The sequence below is a fragment of the Panicum hallii genome, chromosome 1, assembly GCF_002211085.1.
Source record: "Panicum hallii strain FIL2 chromosome 1, PHallii_v3.1, whole genome shotgun sequence".
NCBI lineage: Eukaryota > Viridiplantae > Streptophyta > Magnoliopsida > Poales > Poaceae > Panicum > Panicum hallii.
This window is the reverse complement of record NC_038042.1, coordinates 9,079,792-9,104,808: the sequence shown is the minus strand read 5'-3', so window position 1 is coordinate 9,104,808 and position 25,017 is coordinate 9,079,792. Positions and strand designations below refer to the sequence as shown.

Here is a 25,017-nt window from a genome sequence, read left to right as displayed (position 1 = left end):
AAAACGGGAGGATGCATGGGACGGCTGGGACCCGTGCCCAATGCTGATGGAGCCTCTGAGTTGTGAGCTCGTCATTGGAATCACGATTCACAACCTGACGAGATGTCCTCTCCTCTGACGACATGCCCGTTGCATGCACGCTCATGTCATGTGTTGCCTCTGCTGCTGCTTGCTTGCCTCATGCTCTTCCCATGCTGCTTGCCTGTCTTGCCTTTCCCTTCTGGGCTACTACGTATTTGATCACATCGCACTCCACTGGTTTACCAGTCAGTGTCAGCTTCACGACGTCGTCCATTTTGCATTTTTGCTCGTGCTGCCCTCTGAGTTACCGTCGCATGCTGTGTCAAGCTGCTATGCATCAAAACAAAATATGATTTGCTCTGTGCCTTTCTTACGAAATATGATTTGCTTTGTATGCATGTAGACGAGATTAGCACCAGAGTGTGCGTTAGAGAAGCCCAGAGCCGTATTATGGGCCGGGCTGCCGGGATGGGCTTGCGCCAGGTGGTCGAAAGGGGGGAGACAAAGGCCCAGCAGCTGTCACACCGGCCCAACAATGCTTTTCTTTGAGGCCGAGGAAGCATCGTCCCCAGCTTCTCCGAACAAGGCTGCAAAACAGAATCCGATGTGCAACTAAACTTTTGTGATCTTATTAAAATCATTTATAAATTACCATATTTTGAAAAAAATGCCCCATTCAGAATCATTTCTTTTAAACAACTATGAAAAAAGATTTAAACACTTACATGAGTACTAAAATGTCAATTTTCTCTAGAGCTAATTGAATTTTAGTTTGCGCATGAGAATTTCCTTTATTTATTTTTTTGAAATATATTATCTTTATTCCAAATACATCAATATATTTAGGTTTAGATACTCCATGCATACTGGAAGTGAAAGAAATTCAAAGTTTTTAAAGATACTCGGCTATTAGTTTATAAAAATCAACGACTTCTTTTTACAAAATCATGAGCACGTGTGAACGCATCATTTAAACTTAATGATTTACATACATTTGTGTTCGTAGCTAACAAATTCATTTGTCGTACCCCTACGCCAAAGTGTTCGAGTAGGTCGTGACTAATGAGGCAGGGGTGGGCCCAAAGGTATTCAGTTGAGTACCCATTATTTTTGGCAAAAAAAACTTGTATACGTAGTATACTCACAGTTATAAAAGTTTCTGGATCGATGGATCGAGGAACGTGAAACATGATACGTTGTTTAAAAGTAATTTTAATACTATTAGAATTAAAATATACACCAGTTTCCGGTACGGGAACAACGTTCCCGAAAGGAGGAACATGGCTGGGTACCACGTTCCCGGTAACTGTGAGTGCACTCGATATGTTTGAATAAAAACTCGGAAATTTCACAGCCTAACGGGCTTCCAAACTCCTATCTCCCCTTCAGGCTAAAAAAACGTAGTAGCCCACCGGCCACCTCCCCCCTCCCCACCTCGAAGGCCCACAGGCCCATTTGCGGTCAGCCGGCCGGCCACAGGCCGAGCCGAGCGCTCTCGGCCCCGCCCCGACCCCAACTTGCCCAGACCCTCCCGCTCTAGATTCCCCAGCCACGGCCGGCGGCGAGCGCGCGAGGCGGCCATCTGGCAGCGGCGCGGCAGCAGCTCTGCGCATCCCTCTGCCCCCGATGCCCGCAGGCGCTCCGGCCGGATAGCCTGCACGCGCTGGCCCTCGTCGCCCCGCGGTCCGCGCACCGCGCACGCGCAGGGGCTCTACAGCGGTAGCAGGCAGGCGCATCTCCGCCCGCACCCACTGCCAGCACAAGGACAGGAGCCAAGCAAGCATGAAGCAGGCGTGGGCACCTGGCTCCGGCAATAGCCTGTCGGGCAAGGTAGGCAGACATCAAGCAAAGTAACCAAGCTCTCGTTGAAAACTTGAACAGCTAGGTGATGACTGAGAAATTTGTCCATATGCAATTTCCTCACAAATTCACAATCATGCAGTGAGGAAAATATTTATAAAACTCGTGATTATAATCTGTAAGACATGATAAGGGGCAGCAATATTTGAATATTCGTTAAAAGGGAATTCTTCTTGCAAGCGAAGGATGAGAGCATCGTCGAGCTTTTTCAAGCTACGATGAATTGAAAATTTTTCTTATAATTTGTAAGCATCTTATTAATGTTATTTTCTATTTTATAATTTACCTCTTCTTATTTTAGATGTTCTACTTTGAAATGTTGATCATTTAGTACATCTGTTATTTATATGTCAAACAATTTCAAAGTTATGAGGAATTTTATATCAACAATACTCAATTATGTGCTATCAATATGTACTTTAGACTATTAAAAAAAAGTTCACCCTTTGAAAAATTTCGAATACTCATATCCAAAATCCTGGGCCCGCCCGTGTAATGAGGACCATTAGCTAATAAAGCCAGGGGTTACTAGTTAATGGCCACCTACTGCTCACGCACTAGGTAGGAGCTCCTTTCCCGGCCAAAAGACGGAAACCGGGGGGGTGTTTAGATCGCAAATCTTTATAACATTTGGAACTTTTTGCTACTGTAGCGTTTTCGTTTGTATTTGATAAATTTTATCTAACCATGGACTAACTAGGCTTAAAAGATTCGTCTCATGATGTACAATTAAACTGTGCAATTAGTTTTTTTTTTTACATACATTTACTGCTCCATGCATATGTCCCAAAATTGATGCGATGGAGAGAGAGTGTAAAGTTTTGGAATTTGGAAAGGATCTAAACGGGGCCCGGTTGGCGGATCCACGCAGCCATGTGCCCCCGTGCTGCGTGTGCTATCTACGCGAATCGCGTGGCTCCTTTTGACTTTGACCGGGCATAGAGCATGGCATGTTTGCAGCTAGGATTGTTCACTCATATTCATATTCATATATGCTACCATGCATGGGATCCCCAATTTTTTTACTACACCGGGAAGAATTGTCGTGAAGAGATGATAGTGGTAATAAAAGTTGGTGATAATCTGATCAATTAAGAATCTTTTTGTGAGTAGAGCTTTTACGTACAAGCACAACCCACATTAAGTCGATCTCATGTTCAGCTCTCCAATTTGAAAGAAAGAAGCTCAGCCATCGCCCGTCGGTATCTAACGCTTGAGATCTATCCAAGTCGCCATCCCAACCATGCAAAAAAAGTCCTAACTCAATATCCGAGATGCAGAAGAAGCTCCTGTTAGGAGATGCGCACTCTATGTTGGACATTGTGGAAATAAATGACGAGGGGCGGAGCAGGACCCGTGCCCGGCGCGGTCCAGTCCGGTTCATGCATGTAAATCTATTTAAGCTAATCACGGCCGTTTCATGGCGAGTTTCATAGCATTAATTAGCATTTAATTACACTGGTAAGTTTTGGAAACAGTAAAATGAAACTCTCTATTGAGGCATAGTGTTTCATTCATCCCTAAGCTGATGTGGCGTTCTTGGAAACAGGGATATGAAATCCCCCCATTATGATTAGCCTTAGTATCTAGACCCAAAGTAGTGATATTCAGTGTAAATTTAGTTAACCCGATGCTTCTATGTTGGTTTAGCCTCGACTGGAGAACCTTTCTGGCTCCGCCACTGCAAATGACTTTTTATGTTGTCGGCTGCCCATTAAATGAAAAGAAAGTGCATATAATCATGGTGCTTGAGATGCACTCTATAAAATTTTCTCGTGCATTTAGCCAGCAAACAACCTCACCTTACCATCAAGTGCGCATTGCATTGCTCTACGTCTGTTACCGTTGCCGACTTAGACTGTAGTGTGGCGTCACGTCACGTTCACCGTTATTCTCTCAGTGCCAAAAAAAACTCGCATATTTCTTCATTGCCACAAAATTTTAAGAAGCCATAGAAATTTTGGTTTATACCTGTCATTCCGTCCCTTTTCCATCCATGTGCTGTTAATTGAGGTGTGGAAAGACATATTTGCCCCTGGCCCCACATGTCAGTGCCTCCCTTCTTCTTGTCTATCATGCCTATCTGCAATTCCGCAGGTGTCGGCGCTGGCGCCAATTAAACGAGTCTAGCCAGCAGCAGATTCATCACCAAGCCTCGCGAGGCACACCCTTTTTTTTTGCCTGCTTTCTATTCATTTTCCGGTGATCTTTCTCTGACACATTTCACCGCTCGCTTGATTCGGAGGACAAAACAAACGACAAAAAAAGCTCGACCTGGGCGCAACAAAAGCTCAAAGGACGACGCAACGAGATGGCTTTCTCTTCCTACGACGAGCCGGCGGCGCACGCCGACAGCGCCCGCCTGGCCTCCTCCTAGGCGCCGCGCCTCAGCTTGGCGAGCCTGCACGACTGCTCCTTGCTGAGCCTGAGCAGCGACGGGTGCTCGCTGGGCACGACCGAGAAGAAGTCGTGGAACTCCTCCATGCCCTCCGGCGCGAGCTGCCACACGAAGACGGCGGCGCCCGCGCCGCCCCGGGCGGCGGAGTCGTAGACGATGTCCTAGATGGCCCTGTAGAGGACGTCGCGGTGGGCGGCGGTCGAAGCCCTGGGCGCGGTGCGACAGCCCGAACTCGGTGGTGACTGGTGAGCACCGGCTTGCCCAGCTCCGTCTCCGTGTCCCCGTCCTCGATGTGGGAGGCCACTCACCGCAACGCGAACTCGAGCTTCTCCTCCACCGTGGCGCGCTGGTGCTGCAGCCTGCGCACGCACGCACGGGCACGATCGATCGATCAGCGACCGCTTCCTTTCTCACTGGAACAGCCTTCGGTGCAGGGGCAGGGTGACCGCCGGCGTGGAGACGGTGGAGCTCGGCAGAGTCCACGCGGGAGGAGAGAGAGGAGAGAGCAGATACGTGGGGCTAGGGAGGAAATTCGTCTTTTCACAGCTCAGTTACAGCATATGGATGGAAAAGAAAATGGAATGGCACTGAAGGCATAAATTAAAATTTCTAGCATTGAAGAAAACTCTTAAAATTTTGTGGCAGTGAAGGAATAGGCTAGAATTTTTATATGGCGCTTTTTTTTCTTTAGTCAAAACGGAGAGAAAAGGAGGCAAAAAAGAAAAAGCCCAAAAACGAGACCGGGAAAAAGGGCGCGAGGGAGCCAAAGCGAAACCAAACCAAAAAGGGCGCCCAGCCGGACAGCCGCTCACATCACACGCTGGCCGGTGGGCCCACCCTGCCCCCGCCGCCGCTGAAACCTTTCTCGTCCTCTTCCCGGCGGGCTTCCCCACTCCTTTCCCAAGCCTCCCCCCTTTCCGCTCCGCTCTCCCCCACCACCTCGAGGGCAAGGAGCCCCTCCCACGGCCACACCTCCCTGTCCCTCTGCCTGCCAGCTCGACCCTCTACCATGGCCCAGGCCCTAGGCGGCTAGCCCTCGCCGCGCGCGTGTCCGCACGGGGAGCCCGGCACAGCGCATAGGCATGGAACCGCAACCGCCCGGCCCCGCAGCGGCAACGGCAGGAGTGGTCGAGCCTGTCGCCGCGGCGGAGCCGCTACTTCCTCTTCCTGGGGCCAGAGGCGTGGCGGCGGCGGCGCAGCAGCAGCCGGGGGGTTCCGGGAGCGCGGGCCGGGAGCCGGTGCCGCTGCGGCTGCGGCTCGGGAGGGCCAGGCGCCGGGCGGGGCCCGGCACGCCGGCACCCTCGTGGAAGATGGAGGACGACGGAGACCCGGAGGGGCCGGGCGCCGCGGTGGCGGCGGCGGCGAGGAGGAGCTCGGCGTCGGCCTCGGCGCGGCAGCTGGGCGCCAGCCTGTGGGAGATCCACGACGTCGCGCGGGAGGGCCGCCGGCACAGGCCGCGGGGCGGGAGGGTCGCTCCCGCCGGCCGGGAGCACGGCGGCGGCGCGGAATTCGACCAGGTGAGGGTCTCCCATTCGCTCTCCCTTCACTCGCGTGGCACGGCAATCAGAGTCGGACGGATTGCCGCGGATCCCGTGGCTTGCTCCTCCTGCTCTCGCAGCGAACATGGAATCCTGGGCTGGAGTGCTTACTAATCGATGATGAACATTCTCAATCGTCGATTTATCCTTCTTCCTCCCATTTCCTGGCGTTCATATAACTATTGATTATCCATCTAAACATATAACTATTGATTGTTTGTGTTGTTTGCTTGGTTCCTCTGCACATGGTTCTGTCGAACTGTCCGTTCCATGGCTAGTAGGTTTTGGCCCCAGTTCATTGATTTGCTTGGTGGTACCAGCTTTGACTGCCCAGTGCAGTTTTCTCTAGGTGGAAAGCAGTGTGGACCTTCTGTTGGTCGGTGTGATGCTACTACGATTTTGTCCTACCGTTCACTTCACAAAAATAATTGCATGCTGGAATTTAAAGGTAGCAAATTGGGAAGGACTGAGTGTGTCCTACTGATGTATGTACTGGGTGCAGGCAAAATCAAGGTCAGCACCAGCGATGAAATTAATAAATCCTTAAGTGAAACACTATTTGGATTTCAAGTCTCATCCTGTCATGTAATGAGCCGAACCCCCCGACCATATTCTTGGCTGGTTCTGTCCCTAGGATAAATAACTGCATTTGTTTGTCAAATGAAATAAAATGTGATTGGATAGTGTTATGGAAGTTTAAAAAATTAAAAAATTACAAAGTACTTTTTATTGATGTATTTCACTGACTTATGTTCTGCCATTGAACTCCAACAATTTTTCTTTTGTGTTACTTTCACTACTAGTCTGCAGTTGAATCACAAAATATATAGTCACAAATACGCAAGTATTGTTATTATACGTACTTTTTGTGCTACAAATTGCATGTGCAGATAACTTAATAGTTACTATCATGAACAATTACCAATTTTGGACAGTGACCATAGAGCTTGATATATTACCTGATACTGAAAGTCATAAGCCTTGATATGAACTCGACATCACCATCTAGGAGTTAATTCAATCAAGTATTTCCATCTGACTGCAAGTTTGTGAATACATGTCATTTCTATATTACACTGTGCTGATAATGCAGTATATTGGCCAGTACCTCCTTTAAAAGAAAAAAAGAGTATATTGGCCAGTACCGGTATATTGTTCTTTTAGATGACCAGTATATCGTTTGATACAATAGACTCGTAAAAGCTTGGCAGCTTAGGCCATCAGGAGAGTCTGCCCAATTACAACGGATCCTTCCAACTTAAATTTACTATATGTCAAAATTCCAGTGGAGTGGTGCTAATAGTTGTATGCTTTTTACAATAGTACTTGGCCTAACACTGGTAAATTGACCATGTCGAAAAGAACAGACATTACAGGTCGGAGGGACTGTGAACGAATGGTTTTGGAAGCCTCTTGTCCAGGAGGATTTCTACCAAAATTCTCTCTTTATTTGTTCATGAACCTGCAATTGTGCATCAACTTATTGTTTTATACACAAGCTAGTAATATGTTTGGTACTTCGGTATCAAACATGTCTCTACATGCTAGTATTAGGTCTAACACTATTTGTATTACACCTGTTCATTAAGTAGAATGTCACTTTTCTGTGAACATAAAGCAATAAGCTCGGATGAGCTGATAGTCAGGTGGTGGCAGATTTGATTTGATGTATCAAATATCAGGTAGTCGATGATATTGCTGGAGTATACAACCTTGCATTCAAATCTTAAAAATATTCATTTGCATATAAAACTTCCACATGATCATACTAGCGAGTGATAGCTACCATATTACATACAATGAGCATAACAAATGTATGTCCTTACAATAATAGTAAATACAACTTGCAGCAATGCTACCACTATATCAGCTGCCAGGAGCCTAGGACTGCAACAGGGGCAGTTACCACCACCACAGCGTAGCTACCATTCAGTTAATGGCATCTCTATTCGAAACTGCTAATTTTTAACTGCTTCATTGTCTTGGTAGCGTCTAATTCCTGTCCACCACTATAATGGCCACTGTAAACGCTATGGGTACCTTGGACTGAAGGTGGAGTACCTGCAACATACATGAACTCAATATAAGGACGTCTTAAACCCTAAATAACCTTTTCCATTAAAATATATTCCAAATCAAAGATAGAACACATTTGGAGTAGATTACATCACACTATGAGACCACAAGATCTGCAGGCCAAACAAACAAAGATTGTAGTCATTTGTGTGCTAAATTTTATTCTTTTCAATGCTCAAAGTTGTTTCCATATTTGTTCCCTGATAATGCTTTTTTTCCCTATTTTAGCCGCAGAGTTCAGGTGGCATTGGTAGGCACCTTGCAGATTCATCAATGAAACACCATAAGCTGCATCAAGAAAGGAGTCACAGAATACAACCCTTTTCTCCTGCAAGTTTTACCAGCTCAGTTGGGGTATGTATATATATCCTTCTCTGCTATAACTTTGTAGTTTGTGGGCTAATTACAAGGTCCTTTGGCATTATATGAAAATGGATCTTACTAGGCGCATGCTATTAGTATTATCTCAATGTAGCAATTTACTTTGTTCAAAATTAGCTCTTTCATAGTGTTTTTTCCCCTGTATGATTAGAGTAACTGAATGTGTATCCAAGTTATGCTTTCAGGCTGTAAAAATTAGAATAGTGAAGAGCACTCATCAATCGTGTAATTCTTTATATCTCTACTTTACAGGAAACCAATGTAAATCAGACTATTAGTCCAACTCGTTCTCTGGATATCATGGGTAGATCTATGAGAGTGAGTTATGGCCTTCAAACATCCACAGAGCTATTGAAGGTTCTAAATCGAATTTGGAGCCTTGAAGAACAGCACACTGCTAACTTGTCAGTGGTTAAAGGATTGAAATTGGAGTTACAGCAGGCTCAGACGCATATTCAAGAACTCATGCAAGAGAGACTGCGGTACCGACATGAAGTTTCGTCACTGATGAGGCAACTCTCCGAGAACAAACTTGCTAGGAAAAACAAGGACCATGGGAAGATTGACACAGTTGTGCATTCTCTGCAAGGTGAACTAGAGGATGAGAGAGGTCTCAGGAGACATTCTGAGGACCTCCACAGGAAGTTAGGCAAGGAGTTATCTGAAATAAAATCGGCATTTCTCAAGGCAGTCAAGGACCTTGAGAAGGAGAAGAAAGGAAATCGCCTCTTAGAAGACCTCTGTGATCAGTTTGCAATGGGTATCAGGAACTATGAAGAGGAACTCAGGGTGGTAAAGCAAAGAAATGTCAAGAGTTATGAGCTTAACTTTGATAAATCAGTGCTCCATATTTCAGAAGCATGGCTTGATGAGCGAATGCAAATGCAAAATATTGCTGTCAAAGAGGACTTGGCTCATGGAACCACAATAACGGAGAGGCTCAGCAGTGAAATAGAGACTTTTCTCCTTTCCAAACGAGCAGATAGCTCTAAGAACAATGAAAAACATATGAATGATAGTACTAGAATGCGTCGGCAATCCCTAGAGTCTGTGCATTTGAACGGAGCCACCAGTGCTCCTCAGCTTGCTGAAGATGACGATGATGATTCTGTTGCTAGTGATTTGCATTGCTTTGAACTGAACATGCATGAACATACAGGGCCTCGCAGAAGTGACACAGGCAGCATAGATGTACCAAAGAGAAGATCAGAGCATCCTCGTGGTATGGCTGCTGAAGGTTCACGCATGTCCAGTATGCCAGTTTATTCACATAAAGACACCACAAGGTCCGGTAGCAGCAAACTGCAGCATGCCAGTAAGATACCAGAAATCGACTCACAAAGCAATGCCAGAATTACTCCTGCAGAAGAGCAGAATGGAACAAGCGCCCAAATTACTCGAGGATCTCACAATGTGCCATCGAAGAACAGCCAGGATGCTCATCATGTTGATTGCCTGGGGCAGGAATCCTTTGATCATTTCTCCAGAACAAGCCTCTTTTGTGAAGGCACTACTTCAGGGGATTTAGGTAATCTCGGCAGCCCAACGCGACAGCTGAAACACCAATGCACATCTTTGGACCCTGAGATTTCGGAATGCTCACTTGAACAGCCAGTAGGTGTGATGGAGAACACCCTGAAGGCAAAATTACTGCAAGCAAGGCTAGAGGGGCGACATGCCCGAATGAAGGCATCATCTGGCTTCTCAACAAGCAGGAGAAAATGAGAGCCCTCCTAACTGGTGCAGGTTCTGGCATTCAAGGCCCATAGGAAGAAATCAAAGGTGTAATATAGCTAACTTGTATCTACAAAACTTCCTTTGGTTGTGTCAATTGGTTCGGTATCTGTGTACATGGAACATACTAGCTCCATATGTGATCCATTTTCCATGTAAATTAGGCTGTTAGTTAGATGGCGGCATGCTATAGGCTAATAGCTCAAGACTTTGAGAAGGATTTTGGTTATGGCACCTGTGTCTTGTTACGTTCCTAATAGGATGTTTAGCTGTCTATTTTGATGTGCATGTACATTTGAACTGCGAAGTCTTCAGGTTTCTGGAAAGTTTTATAAGCAGCTGTATGAGTAGGCATGGGACATGAGTACCCTAGAAGTATTGTTTTTGAAGTGAAAATAACCATGATCACTTAACTTTTTTTAAAAAAAATTTCTTGAAATGGGCGCGCTGCATTCTCTCCTTTTCTTTGGAATGATTTCCTTTTTGTTGAATTAACTACACCAGCTTTATTTGTTATTTCTTTTTATGAGCTTGTTAAGTACATACACGAAAAACAATTTCTTTGATGCAGCAAATGCACTGAATATTTTCACTCTTTCGATCAACTTGTTGGGCCAGACGCTGCTTTTTAGCATAATACGTAATTGGCTGCTTAGCAACATAGTATCTCATCATAACTTGTTAGGGATGCAAATGGGTACTTCTGGGTTATTATCTTCGATCATTTCGTTTCATTTCTTGCTTTGAAGTTGGGATGATTCAGTTGGATGAGTTTTTGTCCGACTCAATGACCTTAGGAAATCAAAAGTTGCATCTCTAATCGCGAATCTTAATTTTTTTTTCTAGCAGCGTTTCAACAATGCATCAATATGGCAACTTTTTAGACCAAGACAGTTGTCGCACGGACACACGGCCTGACGGTCGTCTTATGTACTCGCTATTCCCTGCGATTAGAGTTTGACAATCAAGTCTTCGTAATCGTGGTCAACATACCATCTGGTAGTACAAACGAGTAGCTTTTAAATCCTAATTGACTTGGCTTTTTAATTAATTTGGTCTTTGGCTGTTCGACTCGTCAACTCATTGATGTTTTTTTTTAAAAAAAATCATCCTACCAAAATATAGGGATAAGTGGCGAGTAATATGTGGGCTTGCCAATAAGGGAGAAGTTTTGAACAGACAGGCGAAGGCGAAGCTAGCAAAGAAGATAAGAAATCGTCCGAATAAAGCCCATTACATGCCAAAGCAAGCCTTGAATTCAAAGAATTTTTACTAAAGGATTTAGAAATTCCATCGAGGTTGATTGACCCCGATGAATGAAGCTAACTTCGCCCCTGTTTTGAACCTACATGTCCTTTCGTTCCCTTTCCTCTTGAAATTTACTCTTTTGTTTCCATTAGTGATAAGCGCAAAGAATGAAGATGCCCATATCATTTGTACATGTAAGAAATAATAGCATTGATTTCTTCCCCATCCCACGAAATTAGTGTGGTCAGTAGGTGGAAAGATAAGTGATGTTTGAATTTTACAGTTACACATATTCAAAGGTGAGTATGCTGCTATGCACGAATTTTTGGATGAACATACGAAAATATTTGTGCCGATTTGTCTAGTAATATTTTAGTCCACTAGTTTTACACAAGCGTGGAAAAATATATCAATTGTGAAAATGACTTTTTTAGGGTTATGTAAATGTTTTAAAAGCCAGCTATATTTGTTGTTGTATGCATCATTACAATTTTCTACTTTGTATCATGCTTTATTTTCTTGTGTGCACGCGTCGTCTTTCCCGAAGAATCTCAGCACATGAGTCTCCGACTTAGGGGATACTCTCTTCCCCCGCGTCACGCTTTCTTCTTCCCCTTTCCTACTCTCTCCCTCTCCACTCCCACTCCACAAACCCTAGCCGTCGGTCGCCGGGATCCACCACCGGTTGCCGGTCGCCGGCCATCGGGGGTAGATCCACCTCCCCTAGGCCCGGATCTTTACATCCTTGGCGTGGAGGTCCCTTCCTCGACGACGACCGCCACGGCCGCCCCTTCCTCCTCCTGGTGGGCCGGGGGGCCGCAGGTAGGGGGCTGCTGCCTCCCCGGTGATCGGATCTGCTCCTCCCCGGCACCCGGATCCGCGTCTCCCCGGCCGACTCTGGTTGGCCTCTTCTGGGGGGGCGCCCTACCCCTACCTGCTCCAACGTTCCCCCCGCGGCTCTCGCCAGATCTTCAGCCGTCGAGCCCAGATCCGCGCTTCCCCGGCATGGATCGGTGACCTTCGGGCCCGGGGCTTCCAACTCCGGTCGCCGCCCGTGGCAGCGAGCTGGGGGTGGGGAGGTCGTTCCCTCCCTTGGCCACTTGGGGGGGAGGGGGAGGCGCTGCCCACTTATGCTACCGTTGGTTTTCGCTTGTGGCCGGGCGGACGTCGTCTAGTTCCCAAGAACTCAAGGTGACGGATCCAGGGACCTGGGGTCCCCAGCGGTCCCACTTTCCACTGGCATTCTGGCTAGCCCAGGACCGCGTCTAGAACGGACGATCATCCTCGTGGGTCGTGACTTCATCCAAATTGCCTAGGCTTGTGACTCAGACCGGCCACCCGGTCGAAGAGAACCTGGCTTACGTCCCCGATCGAGGGGATGCTCGGGGACTGGGTCTGTATCACGGCTTCGACTCAGATCCCTGACCAGACTCCGCCTTACACGCGTTACTATCCCCGACCGGCGAGACTAAGGCCAGCTGGACCTTGCGTACTAGCAGGCTCCGGGAGCAGGTGCGGCGGATAAGGATGCACGCCGAAATCAATTTGCTGTACGGGGTCAACCACTCCCTCCACGGGATTACGGTTCCCCTTGCTGCAATAGCAGGGGGACACTATTCCACCTGCCCGTCTTCTTGAAGGGACAGGACGCTACGTCATCACCATACGGCGAATACGCCTCCGTCACGACGCAGTGACAGGGCGTAACGTCGGGGACGAAGCGTGACTGCCATACCATACTTATCGGCACACACCCGTCTCCCGACCGACGAAGCACGACGTACAGGGACAGCACAAGATGGACACTCCGCGACACAAGACTTGGGCAGTGGCCGCACAAGGCCTCCGACTGACGGAGTTGGCGGTCCCGACTAACAGAGCTAACGACCCCGACTAGCGGAGCAAGGAGACTCTCTCTCTCTCTCTCTCCACTAGACCCTCTATAAGGAGGGCCCCCTTGGACTATAAAAGGGAGGATCATCCGTTTAGGAAGGGGGCATCGCTCTATAAGTAGACTCATCGTCCATCCTCACTCGAAAGCTTGTAACTCTCCAAACTCTCACGAGCACCCGGGCTCAAGCAATACATCCGACCGACCCCCGACTGGACGCAGGGCACGATTGGCTGAACTAGTATAAATTTTGAGTTATTTTGTGCTAGGCCACCTCCGATCACAACACATGACAAATACTCCGAGTAGATTTAGCTGCTGGCCATTTCCGGAACCGAAACCAGGAGAAAAGCCCTGTCCAGTGCTATGTTGGGCCAACAACGACGGCACTTGCGGGCATCGTTCCTCTCCCTGGAGGCGTTGTTGTGTAGTTTTGGGAGATGTCGCCCTTCCGCCTCACCGCCGCGTTGCTGTTGATGTGTTCCAACTGTGCTTTCACTGCTTTGGTTTCTGTCCTTTAATGGTGTGGTTGCCACCACCATTTGTGGTTCCATCCCATCAGCTCTGCTCGTGGGGGTTTGTTGTTGCGGGGGTGTGGTTCTAGGGCGGGGACTGAGGCGAAAACGTTTGCCTGCTTGCAGGCCAATGATGGAGACACCCTCGTGCGTCGTTTTCCTCCTTGGAGGCATCATTCGTTTGCCCTTCCCCCACCGTGACCCCCAAGGCTGGTTGCCTGATCGGTGGTTCATCCTCTGTACCTGCCTTGCTTCATTTTACACACTGTCATCTTGGTTGCCTAGGTCATGGCGGATGCTTTACCGCCTAGTCGCGATGTCCGCTAATAATTGCACATGGTGGATCATTGGCCCTGGCGAATGCTTTGCCGCCGTGCTTCTTCTTTGGCGGATGCTTTGCTGCCATGCTCGTGCTGTTTCGGTAGATGCTTTGCCACCCTTGTGTTCTTCGAGCTTGGCTGATGCTTTGCCGTTGTTCTTACGCGGATGCGTTGCCACCATGGTTGTGCTTTTCGGTGGATGCTTCGCCATCGTTTCGGGCTTCGTGCTTGCTCTCCCTTCTCATCTTTGGCGATAGTTTATCCTCTTTGTGCAGGTTCAGCTCTTCGGGTGGCCTTTGTTTGGGTAGCAGGATTGGAGTGCCCTCCTCCTCCGTGCTTCTTCTGTTGTCCGTCCGTTGTGTTCGTGGCTATGGTTGCTTGTTTGACCTTTTCTTCGGTGTTTCTCTCCTGTGTGATCTTGTGTTAGTCAAGCTCTATTTGGCTACATCAAGTATTGTATGTGTAAGTGCTTTCTTCTTAATGAATTACGTGCCTAAGGTATGTTCGTAAAAAATATTCTAGTTTGTAGCAACTCCTATCAGGTTAAGTGAGTTTATATCGGTGGCTAGAATTGCCATGTAGTTAGATCTAAAAATGCATGACCAACCATATTATTAGGAAACTTGCAAATATATTTTAATTTTCTACTCCCTCCGTTTTAAATTGTAGGTTATTTTGATAAATTTAGATCTATGTATCTAAACATAGCGTATATGCGGATGTATAGCAAAAGCTATATATTTAGATTTGTTAAAATAATCTATATTTTGGAACGAAGAAGCAGGAGAGAAAGAGGATGATCCGCTCGAAGGATGCTGACTGCTGCTCTGCAAACTGTCTGTAAGAATTCGGACCCTAATCCTCCTTGTATCTAATCATGCCCTAATTTAAGCCGGAAATACGATTATTAAACACTCGAAACGCCAATTACCCGTTCAGAAAAAAAAGAAAATACGGCCTGCAATGACGCTCACCCAACTGTCCGAAGCACGAATTCCACGCCGCTATCGCGGCAGCACCACGACCAAAACGTTCGCGAGCGTCCTCTTCCTCTTCCGCTTCCGCTTCCTCTTCCGCCTCTACCCCCCTCCTTCCTCCCCTTATTATAACCACCTCCCTCCTGGGCTCCCTCTTCCTCCTTCCCCTCCCGGCCTCAATCCCATCTCGCCCTCCTCCCCCCCCTCGAGCCCTCCGCCGGCTAGGGTCGCGGCCATAGCCTCCCCCCCGCTTCCCGTCGGCGGAGTAGTAGGGGGCGCGGCGGCGGAGATGGACCCGGACTTCTCGCCCGGGGGCGGGGGCCCCAGCTTCGAGTTCGCCTTCAACGAGGTCAACTTCTCCGACCGGGAGCTGCGGATCGAGGTCGTCCCGGGGGACGACGACGCGCCGGGCTCCAGCGGCGCTGGCGCAGGAGGTGGAGGGCTCGCCGACTGGGCGCGCCACCGCAAGCGCCGGCGCGAGGAGCTCCTTAAGGAGAAAGGTGCGTCCAGAGATTCTGTGCGCTTGTTGTTGGCTGCCTCTGCCTGCATATGTTTCCTTGCGATCGTGCGAACTGCGTGGAGATTTCGGTGATGTCCGACGCGATTGGGCTCTGAATTCGTGGGAAATTTGGCGTCTCATTTCGTGATTTGGGGGACTAGAATCTGATTTCCGTAGGAATCTCACAGTTACTGTATTTGAAATGGCTAGGAACTTGGGGAAGGGTAGAGGGGAATTCCACAATTTTGACTCGTCATGATGTGCTCGTACGGATAGCCTGACATTGTGACCTGGCATCGGATGAGTAATTGGCGGACGTACGAAGAAATGAACTTATTCTGGTTGTCCGTACGTTGAATTCGAAGTCACTTACGGGATATTTTAGTCATATATGTGGATGTCACAATCACCTGCTAACAATTGTAACTGTTGACCCACTGGACAGGACAGATGGGTGCAGCTCAGAAAACTTCAAACCACTTGTGGTACTCTTTAGGTTACATCATATGGATATTTCTGATTCAATGATATTTAGATGTGTGTGGTGTGGTTTTGCAGCAAACTTGGACCTTGGGAAGTTTATCATCAGGGTGCAAATTGGTCCCTTAGGTGCACCTCCAACCTTCTTTAGTTCAAAATTTTATGCTACTTCTCCAAAATGGGATCTCAATTTGAAGAATTAGCACAAATATTTGAACTAGAGAGGGGTGGAGGTGCACCTAAGGGTCACCAATTTACACCCCTAGTTTATCACTTATAATAAGGTAACCTGGGAAGAGTAGTTTTGTGCTTGATAATATATCCTGAGGATCGAGATTTTGTGCTTGATTAGATACCCTGAGCATTCACGTCGACACAATTGAGAACTTTACCGTGAAATGTAAGGATTAACATATTTGTGTGGTGGAATTAGCATGAGAGATTCTGAAAAATCTTTGTTTTGAGTTACCTTATTATTCAAGGAACAAATTGCTGCATTACCTTCTTCATGTTCCTGTGTCCCCATTTCATGAGTATTTTTTAGTTTAACTGAGTGACATGGTATTGACTATGTTGTATAAAAGAATGTTTGTCACTGGACCTATAATTATCGATCTAATTTGGAATGTATACCTCTACCCTTTACAAGCAAATTTCTGTTAGAACATAACCTTTGAGTATGCTTGTTGATCTTGGTAATCACAATCTTAGATGTTGTCTTGTGCTTCTGGCATTTCCACACTCCATTTGACTTGATGTTGGTGACACAAATCATGGGTCTTGCTTATGGATGCTGCATTCTGATTTATGTAACAATATCTTACTTTTGGATGGTATATTCTGATTTATGCAACAAGATTGAGGACGCAGACCTTTTCCACCCCTTGACGTTGACATTGTTATGTACATATGATCAATTTGCTATGTAACAATGTTTCGTATATTATGTCTTATGAATCCTTCGTTGTTCCATTAGATTTTCTGCTGTGCTATTTACCATCTGCCTTTTGTGGTTTATGATGGAAACCGTCTTTTGACTGTCAATAATTACCTTCTGTAGAATCTACAACTCACATGTCAGACCAGACGAATTGCAATGAAGTCGAAGCAGAAGAATGTGATGCATATGAAGAAAATCAAGAGGAACCTGTAGCAATGATAGAAGAATCTCCACCTGATGTTGGTCAAGATGGTTTGTACAGCTAAAAGTTCAATCACTAATATTGTTCTATGCTGATATTATTATTGTTTTTCTTTTCTGAGCCTTAGTGAAGTTTAGCAAAAAAAAAAAGCTCTTGCTGTCAAAAAACATTGTCTATTTAGGCTTTTGGGGAAATTTAGATCTCCCTACTAAATTGAACATATTTGGGGTTTGGTTAGATTGAGATGTTGGAAAAATCATTGAGAAACTAGAACATCCTGGTTCGATTGTTAAAGGACTTCCAAGGTTCTTTTTAGGCCATTTCTTCTAGCTATGCTTCATGTTTATGTTCCAAATATCAAAGACTGAATTCTCAAATTCAAACATCTTAAGCTGGCCCCTGTTCTGGAGCTTAAAGCTATTTCTTTTTTTCTGGAATTGTCATGTTCTATTTTCTAGGCCAAATTGTCATGTTCTTTATTATTCTGCTTGATCATTACATCAAATCTGCTGATTTCTAGTTCTATAAACAAAATTGATAGCTTGTGGGAAGAACTAATATAACTTCGGTTGTAGAATGCTGGTGTAACAAAGTATGTGGTTGCTTGAACCTGCTTTTTCTAATTTGATCCTTGGGATTAACATCTGTGATTGTTACATGATCTATAAGCATGCTTAGATTGCTAGAAGCAGACAAATTTTTTATTCTTTTTGTAGTGTTTTCAAAATTTACATTTCTTTAACTTTAGACACCCTCTCTTTCTGAAAGGTAGCAAACTAATCTGCATGAAAAAACAATAGTTTGAATATTTTGATGGCAGAATATCTGTCTACTGTGACTGTTTTGTACCTTTTGTTTCCTTCACTGTTTGTCCTTTTTTCTCTGACATGGTATTTAGCAGGTGATGATGGACAAGGTATTGATTCGTCTTGGACCGTTGTGGGTACGCCAGTTTTACGAGTAAAGACGATTTATATCAGCTCAGCAATTCTTGCTGCTAAGAGTCCTTTCTTTTTCAAGGTATCTGTGATAACCTCCTGAAATGCATTTGTTCAATACTCCAGTCTATTCGCTTTCTGATAAGCTAAATGCTTTTTTTTCTTAGCTTTTCTCAAACGGCATGAAAGAATCTGATCAGAGACATGCAACCCTTAGAATTACTGATTCAGGTAATGTGATAACTTTAGGAGCTAGAAGATCCCACTTCTTTCAAATTTATTGCCTAATAATTCTTTTTTTAAAGAAAAAAAATTTCTATGATTATTTGTGTCAGAATGTTCTTTATTTCCAAGTTTGTGCCTCTTTTTTAATTTCTTCAGTAGTGAAACTATGTTCTCTTTTTTCCCCTCATTAACTTCACCTACCAAATGGATGTTTTTCCTAGCCTGTTGTCATACTTTACACACCCAGAAAAATATCATCTATTTTTTGTTCGATTCTCTAATGAATACTTACCTTGTGCATCATCTTTTTTTTTCCCGTTCCCTTGTAACAGAGGAAACCGCCCTCATGGAGCTTTTAAGCTTTATGTATAGTGGAAAGCTGACCACTACTGAGCCCACTCTTCTGCTGGATATCCTGATGGCAGCTGACAAATTTGAGGTTGTTTCATGCATGAGGTACTGCAGCCAATTGCTCACAAGCTTGCCTATGACTACAGAGTCTGCACTACTCTACCTAGATCTCCCGTGCTCCATTTCAATGGCAGCTGCAGTTCAACCTCTGACAGATGCAGCCAAGGATTTCCTTGCCATAAAATACAAGGATTTGACTAAGTGAGTGATATCCACTGGATTGAGACCTATTTCTACTGTTAGGAAAAGCTTAGCCCAATATTCTTCTGAAAATCATTCTTAGCATACTAAGGGCATGGTTTCTCTTGTTTCAGGTTCCAAGATGAAGTGATGAACATCCCTCTTGCTGGGATCGAAGCCATCTTGTCAAGTAATGACCTTCAGGTGGCATCTGAAGATACCATCTACGACTTCTTGCTCCGATGGGCCCGCTCGCAATACCCGAAACCAGAGGAGAGACGTGAGATCTTGAGCTCTCGTCTGCTTCCTCTTGTGCGATTCAGTCACATGACCTGTAGGAAGCTGCGGAAGGTCCTAACATGCACTGATATCGACCATGAGCAAGCAACCAAGTGTGTCACCGAGGCACTTCTATACAAGGCTGATGCACCGCACCGGCAACGAGCTCTTGCAGCAGACGCAGTAACCTGTCGGAAATTTGCAGAACGGGCTTACAAGTACAGACCTCTGAAAGTCGTTGAGTTTGATCGGCCCTACCCACAGTGCATAGCATACTTGGATCTCAAGCGTGAGGAGTGCTCTCGGCTCTTCCCTTCAGGCCGGATATACTCGCAAGCATTCCATCTCGCAGGGCAGGGCTTCTTCCTCTCAGCCCACTGTAACATGGAGCAGCAGAGCACGTTCTACTGCTTCGGCCTCTTCCTAGGTATGCAAGAGAAGGGCTCAATGAGCGTGACAGTGGACTATGAGTTCGCCGCGAGGACGAGACCTTCTGGCGAGTTTGTCAGCAAGTACAAGGGCAACTACACTTTCACCGGCGGGAAGGCGGTCGGGTACAGGAATCTCTTTGCTATCCCATGGCAGACCTTCATGGCCGACGACAGCCTCTTCTTCATCGACGGGATGCTGCACCTGAGAGCTGAGCTGACGATAAAGCAACCCTAGAGCGATGCGGCAGCTACGTGATGTGCTGCCCTGCCCTGCCGTCAGGCTGAGTGGGTGTTGTTGCGAAGAATGTTGTGTGCTGCAGATATCCTTTTTGTTTTACCTTTTGTCCATGCACATTAATCCTTTTGTTGATAGACAGTTTGGTGATGACAATTTAAAAAGGAAGGTGAAAAAGCCTCCTTTGTTCCTTCGCTAGGAAGAAGGTTGTATGATCCTTGTCCCCGAATAGTGAAAAAGGTTATTACACCAGCTGAAAAAGATATCGGATGGGAAACCTTTTACAAACTTGAGTTCTCTTCAAGTTTCTAGATTGGCCGGCATGTAACCTTCCAGTGAGCAAGATTCGGTTCTGGTACGAACTGTTGTGTTTGTTTCTTGCGTTCTGTAGGGGCGCATTGGCAGCAAGCAGAGATCTCGTGAAGCAAATGCCGCTGTGCTGCTTGTGTCCCGTGACAGCAGCCTAGCAGTGTCCAGTTTCACGGTGATTTCGCCTGCCGTTCTGTTCAGACGGTCCTGAACCGTGCTGTCGGCGAGCAAGCATCATCTTGCATTTGCTTCTCCGAGCAGGATCTGAAAAGTCCCATGTACCACATTGTTGGGAAAGGCAATCGAGAGTCAATGTCTTCAGATTGGTAGGAAGGTTTCTTCAGGTTTCACCAATCTCCGAAGATCGGCGACTCGCTACATCTTCGAACCACTGGATTCGACGCGCAGGTGAGATCCTCGACTCGCTGCCACGCAGAATCGCCGCACGGCACGACAGCACGGGGGCTCCGCGACGCGGCGGCGAAGCACACCCGCTCACCGACCGCGACCGACGCTACGAGACCAGGACGTGAGACAAGCTGGGGTTGGGGACGCGTCCGGCCGCGGCTGCGGCGTCGCCGGAAGCGCTAGCTCGGCGGTCGCCGTCCCGGGCGTCCGGCGCGCCGCGACGCCCCAACCGTGAGCCGATCCGATGGCAAGTTGCTAGCCAACAGCGAGGTGCCATCCGCTCCACAGGGCGTTCCAGTTGAGGCCGGGCCTCCGGTCGAGCGGGTTGTGGTGGGTGCGCTGCCGCTGCTAGCGTCCCTGTCCCGCCGGATCCTCCCCTCCCACCGCCCTCTGTCGGTGCACCAGTGCCAGCAGCCTCGTTGATCGCTAGCTGTACATACATAAAGTGGCACTGCGAAAAGGTTATTGCACTGCTCCGTTCTATTGGCTTCAGGGTTTTGCAGGTTTGTTCGGGGAGTATTATTTTGCTTGTTGAGTTTTCTTGAAACCATTTGGTTTCTCGCTTGATTTGTGCCCTACACACGTGTGCGCGATCGGCATTGCTAAGATGTTCTGCCCCTCTTCGTGCTGCTGTTAGTTGCTCATCCCTTGCGCCCCGGCTCCATGGTTATCATGTTTCTTTCCGGGTCAGCAGCATATATTTTCCTTTTCTCCACCAAAGTGTTGTTTCATATAATAATGGTGCGCACTTATTTGTCTTTGAAAAAGGAATCTTCCATGAGTGAATGCTCCAACGTGTGGCTACCTCTTGAAAGCATTCCAACTATTATGTTTAAGCTTCGATTAAGATCCCTAAAAGCTTTCTTCATTGCTACGGGAACGAACTGCTTCTTGTTAAATCATTGGGGAACTCGTACAAAATGCATCATATATAGGTCCTTTTGTGGATTCTTCGTTACAATGGCAAATCAATAATCTTAATAGCTGAATCAATGAATGCAAGTTTCTGTATTCCTAGCTACGTATATATTTACTTATAATGATGAAGAATTAAATTTAAATGGCCATTTTTTCCTATTTTTCTAAAGGGAAAAGTCTAGTTTATATCCTCAAACTGTCACAAAAGTCCGATTTTCAACCTTCAACTAGAAAACTGGATAACAAAGGCCATCCAACTATTGTAACCGGATAAATTTGGCCCTTTGAGTGGTTTCAAAGATGGTTTTGTGTTTTTTCTAAAAAATTAAAAATTCTGGTTAGATCTAAAAAATCAAAACTAGTTCATTTTAAATTAGAAAAAATTGAAACTAGTACCAATTTTTTTAAAAAACTATAACCTATCTACTATTGCTCTATTTGAATCTTATTTATTTAAAAATAATAGGTATAACTATAAGCAAACAAATATTAGGAATATGGAAAATTGGATCCGAATAACGGACAAGTCAAGTGCCAATAGATAGGTTATATTTTTTTAAAAAAAATGTTGGCACCCGTTTCATATTTTTTGATTTAAAATGAATTATTTATGAATTTTTTAGTTTAAACTTGAATTTTTTTAGTTTTTGCAAAATATAAAACCACCTTTGAAACCACCCAAAAGGCTAAAATTGCCTGGTTTGGATGGTTGAAGGGCCTCTTTTATCCAATTTTACAGTTGAAGGTTGAAAATTAGACTTTTCTAATAGTTCAAAGGTGTAGATTGGACTTTACCTTTTTCTAAAGGCATTATGAGGTCAATTTAGTTCAGTGTTCCATAACAAACAATTTAATTCATTGCGCGCGCAATATACTTTAGATGTTGATATTAAATAGTACCATTTTCATGTCACCGCGGTGAGCGCGTACACAAAATTAAAGCAACTTAAATCAAAATTGCCCACAAGTATCACCTGCACAGCACTCACATTAGAATGCAATTTCAGTCTGTCTGAACTAATGATATTGAACTCCAAATCTTTTAGTAGCGTAAACCCAAATTGTCCCACGCGCGTCCTCTTGCAATGGACAAGTATTTTCTTTGGCCTTGTAGGCTAGATAAATTAGATTCTTTCCACGGTGATGCTTCCTTTTTGTTTTCCCGAGGAATAATTCTTTATCATAAAAAGAATAAAGGGGAGGCAAAGAAAACTTATTCTTCCCAAGCAAAAATATACAGATCCTTTTGGAGCAAACACATGTCGTGACACATCCTGAAGCCCCTCTACTATGTCTAGTACGCAATCCAAGGAGTCCACCTATAGAGCATTTGGAGGAAACAGCGTGCATTGCACGTCTCGGTCCATCCTTCATCGTGGATAAAAGGTAGGCACAATGTTACCATTTTTTTTACTGATATAGTGTGACGAATATGCAGTTACAGGAGCCAAATTGGCACGTCCACAATCTTGGTTCATCGCATACAACAATGATGGTTGATTCTTGCGTGCCATCGACTCATCGTCGCCTCGTTCCTGAGCTCTCTCTCTCTCTCTCTCTCTCTCTCGATCTCGAGCCGAAGGCAACGTACGTTGTCGCCATGCCAAGGAGCGGACTCCCATGTGGGAGAATGTGGCTATGATTTGAGAGGGCAGGACAAAAGGCTTCAGTCCTTTGGCTTGTTGCTGCCAAAAGGGTCATGGCTCCATGTTCCCAATCCATCTCACCATCTATCTCGTCTCCGTTTTGTTTTATTTGCGTGTATACATCTCTGGATTCTCTGCCTCTGCAGTTTGCACAGAGCTCCGGCCCGGCTGGATATAATTAATGCATCCAAATCATTTTTAGCAGTGCTTGTTTGATTTCGTGGTGAAACTAATCTTCAAAACATTCCGTGTGCGCAGGAGGAGTTGCATACGTAGGGACATTACTAATAAGCCTCTCTACCCAAACGAACAAGCTAAGGCAGTTTGATAGAGCTTTTGCTCTAGCTTTTGAATTCCCTAAAAGGGTGATTCTGCTGCAAGGTGGGAAGCCGATGAGAAGTGATTCCGTGTGAAATGAATGGGAAGCGGGTAGGATTTCGCAAAATCCACCGGAGCACTGCCAAACAGGAACAGGACCTAACTAAAGCACTTAGAATTCAAACGGAAAATTCCACATGCCCATGATGCCATGGATAGTCCCAAGCCAAATAAAATTCAAATTGTTTCGAGAAGAAAAGAATTCATTTGCTCCATCAACTAACATTCAGCGATCAGTTGAACTGACGGCTACCGGACACTTGCATCACTCGGATTTTCTGTGCCCGCAGCAGCCTGCTTGCTTTTGCCGACAATGTAATGTTACTGCACCAACCGCTGATCGTCTCGTCGGTCCATATGCTAGTAGGCACGCACCTAATTAATTAATTAGCTATACGTGATTAGCCAAATTAAGCCTTGTGACATGCATGGCAGGCCCGCCCCGGTTAATTATAAACGCACGCGCACGTACGGTCTACCTAGCTACACTTCGATTGGGATCTCCTCTGATCCTTATGATCGACGATTGGAGCAACGGGGAAAAGTGAGTGAAATTCGAAACGTGACTACGTCGAAAGTATCCTTGAGGCAATGAGCTCCGGAGCCATCGTCGATGAACTTTGTTCCAGGCAATTGTCCCGGCACAATTATAAGATCGAAAAGAAGATAAAACGATGTGGGCTGTGTCCCTTGTCCCTAGCAACCCACTTTCTTTATACAGAATAAAGGTCCCATGAACCGGAACCATCGGTACCATTGTGTATACCCACCACCTCTTAACCTTCTTGATCTTTATTCCATCAATTCCAAATATAGACATGGCCTGTATGTATGTATCTGTATGCGTTGTAAAATTTATATATCTTAAAAAGTCAAAACAAAACAAGCCGTAATCTAGAAGTCATTGATCTTCAACGCCCTTCCCCCAAAGGCCCGAACTCTCAACCGGGTCCATTCGCAGCATCACAATCTCTCTAGTTTGCCATTCTTTTCACTCTCTGCTCCGGAATTCATGACTTGTTAAAATAATTCAAAAAATAGAACAATAAATTTTGATGGATTTTAAAATTATTATCCATAGAACGTCACGGAGTCCGCATTTTGTTTGCTGGTTTGGACTGCTTAACCATCGGAGTACAAGTCTGTTCCTGACTTTAGGCCTTCAACAAATTCGATCATTGTAAACTTCAAAAGAAAATGAAAATGAAAATAATAGAAATTCTTGCGCTAAGAAAATTGAAATCCTCAATATTTCATCAAACCCTCACTTAAACCCCCCCCCCTCCCCCCCCCCCCCAACCGTCGGCTTCTCTGCTGCGCTTCTATATGATCAGCCTAGTGAGAATGATTGATTCTAGCATAAATGTCGACACAAGAGCGTGGTGGCGGCGGCTTCTGCTTGAGCCTTTTTGTGGAACAGGATTTTATGGTGAGAAATGAAATGTGGCATGTCGAGAAGAAAATTTAATGCAAGTACGTTATTGGTGCTTTTCCTGGTATTTTCTCGACATTTGATTTGCCCATTCAATTGTGGTGCCGTGGTGACAGAGAATCATTTGAGTCGTGGACCATCCAATGG

At 45.8% G+C, this 25,017-nt stretch overlaps 2 protein-coding genes across 5 annotated transcripts; both read left to right on the top strand.

Annotated features, from left to right (window-relative positions):
• The first annotated feature begins 5,170 nt into the window (after positions 1 to 5,170).
• LOC112875644 (uncharacterized protein At5g41620-like) lies at positions 5,171 to 10,343 on the top strand. Of its 2 annotated transcripts, none has more exons than XM_025939582.1 (3): positions 5,171 to 5,796; positions 8,128 to 8,247; positions 8,527 to 10,343. In XM_025939582.1, the coding sequence occupies exons 1-3, from the start codon at positions 5,362 to 5,364 to the stop codon at positions 9,997 to 9,999; spliced, it is 2,028 nt and encodes a 675-aa protein (XP_025795367.1). In that variant the 5' UTR covers positions 5,171 to 5,361; the 3' UTR covers positions 10,000 to 10,343. The 2 variants fall into 2 exon arrangements, with proteins under 2 accessions (XP_025795367.1, XP_025795359.1); XM_025939574.1 differs by having other exon boundaries at positions 5,172 to 5,796; positions 8,122 to 8,247.
• Positions 10,344 to 15,071: 4,728 nt separating this feature from the next.
• On the top strand, positions 15,072 to 19,991 carry LOC112885943 (BTB/POZ domain-containing protein POB1-like). 3 transcript variants are annotated; one of them, XM_025951678.1, is made up of 6 exons: positions 15,072 to 15,459; positions 16,999 to 17,130; positions 17,982 to 18,100; positions 18,186 to 18,249; positions 18,576 to 18,855; positions 18,969 to 19,991. In XM_025951678.1, the coding sequence occupies exons 1-6, from the start codon at positions 15,249 to 15,251 to the stop codon at positions 19,777 to 19,779; spliced, it is 1,617 nt and encodes a 538-aa protein (XP_025807463.1). In that variant the 5' UTR covers positions 15,072 to 15,248; the 3' UTR covers positions 19,780 to 19,991. The 3 variants fall into 3 exon arrangements, with proteins under 3 accessions (XP_025807463.1, XP_025807456.1, XP_025807447.1); XM_025951671.1 differs by having other exon boundaries at positions 17,979 to 18,100; XM_025951662.1 differs by lacking the exon at positions 16,999 to 17,130 and having other exon boundaries at positions 15,097 to 15,459.
• Positions 19,992 to 25,017: the final 5,026 nt, after the last annotated feature.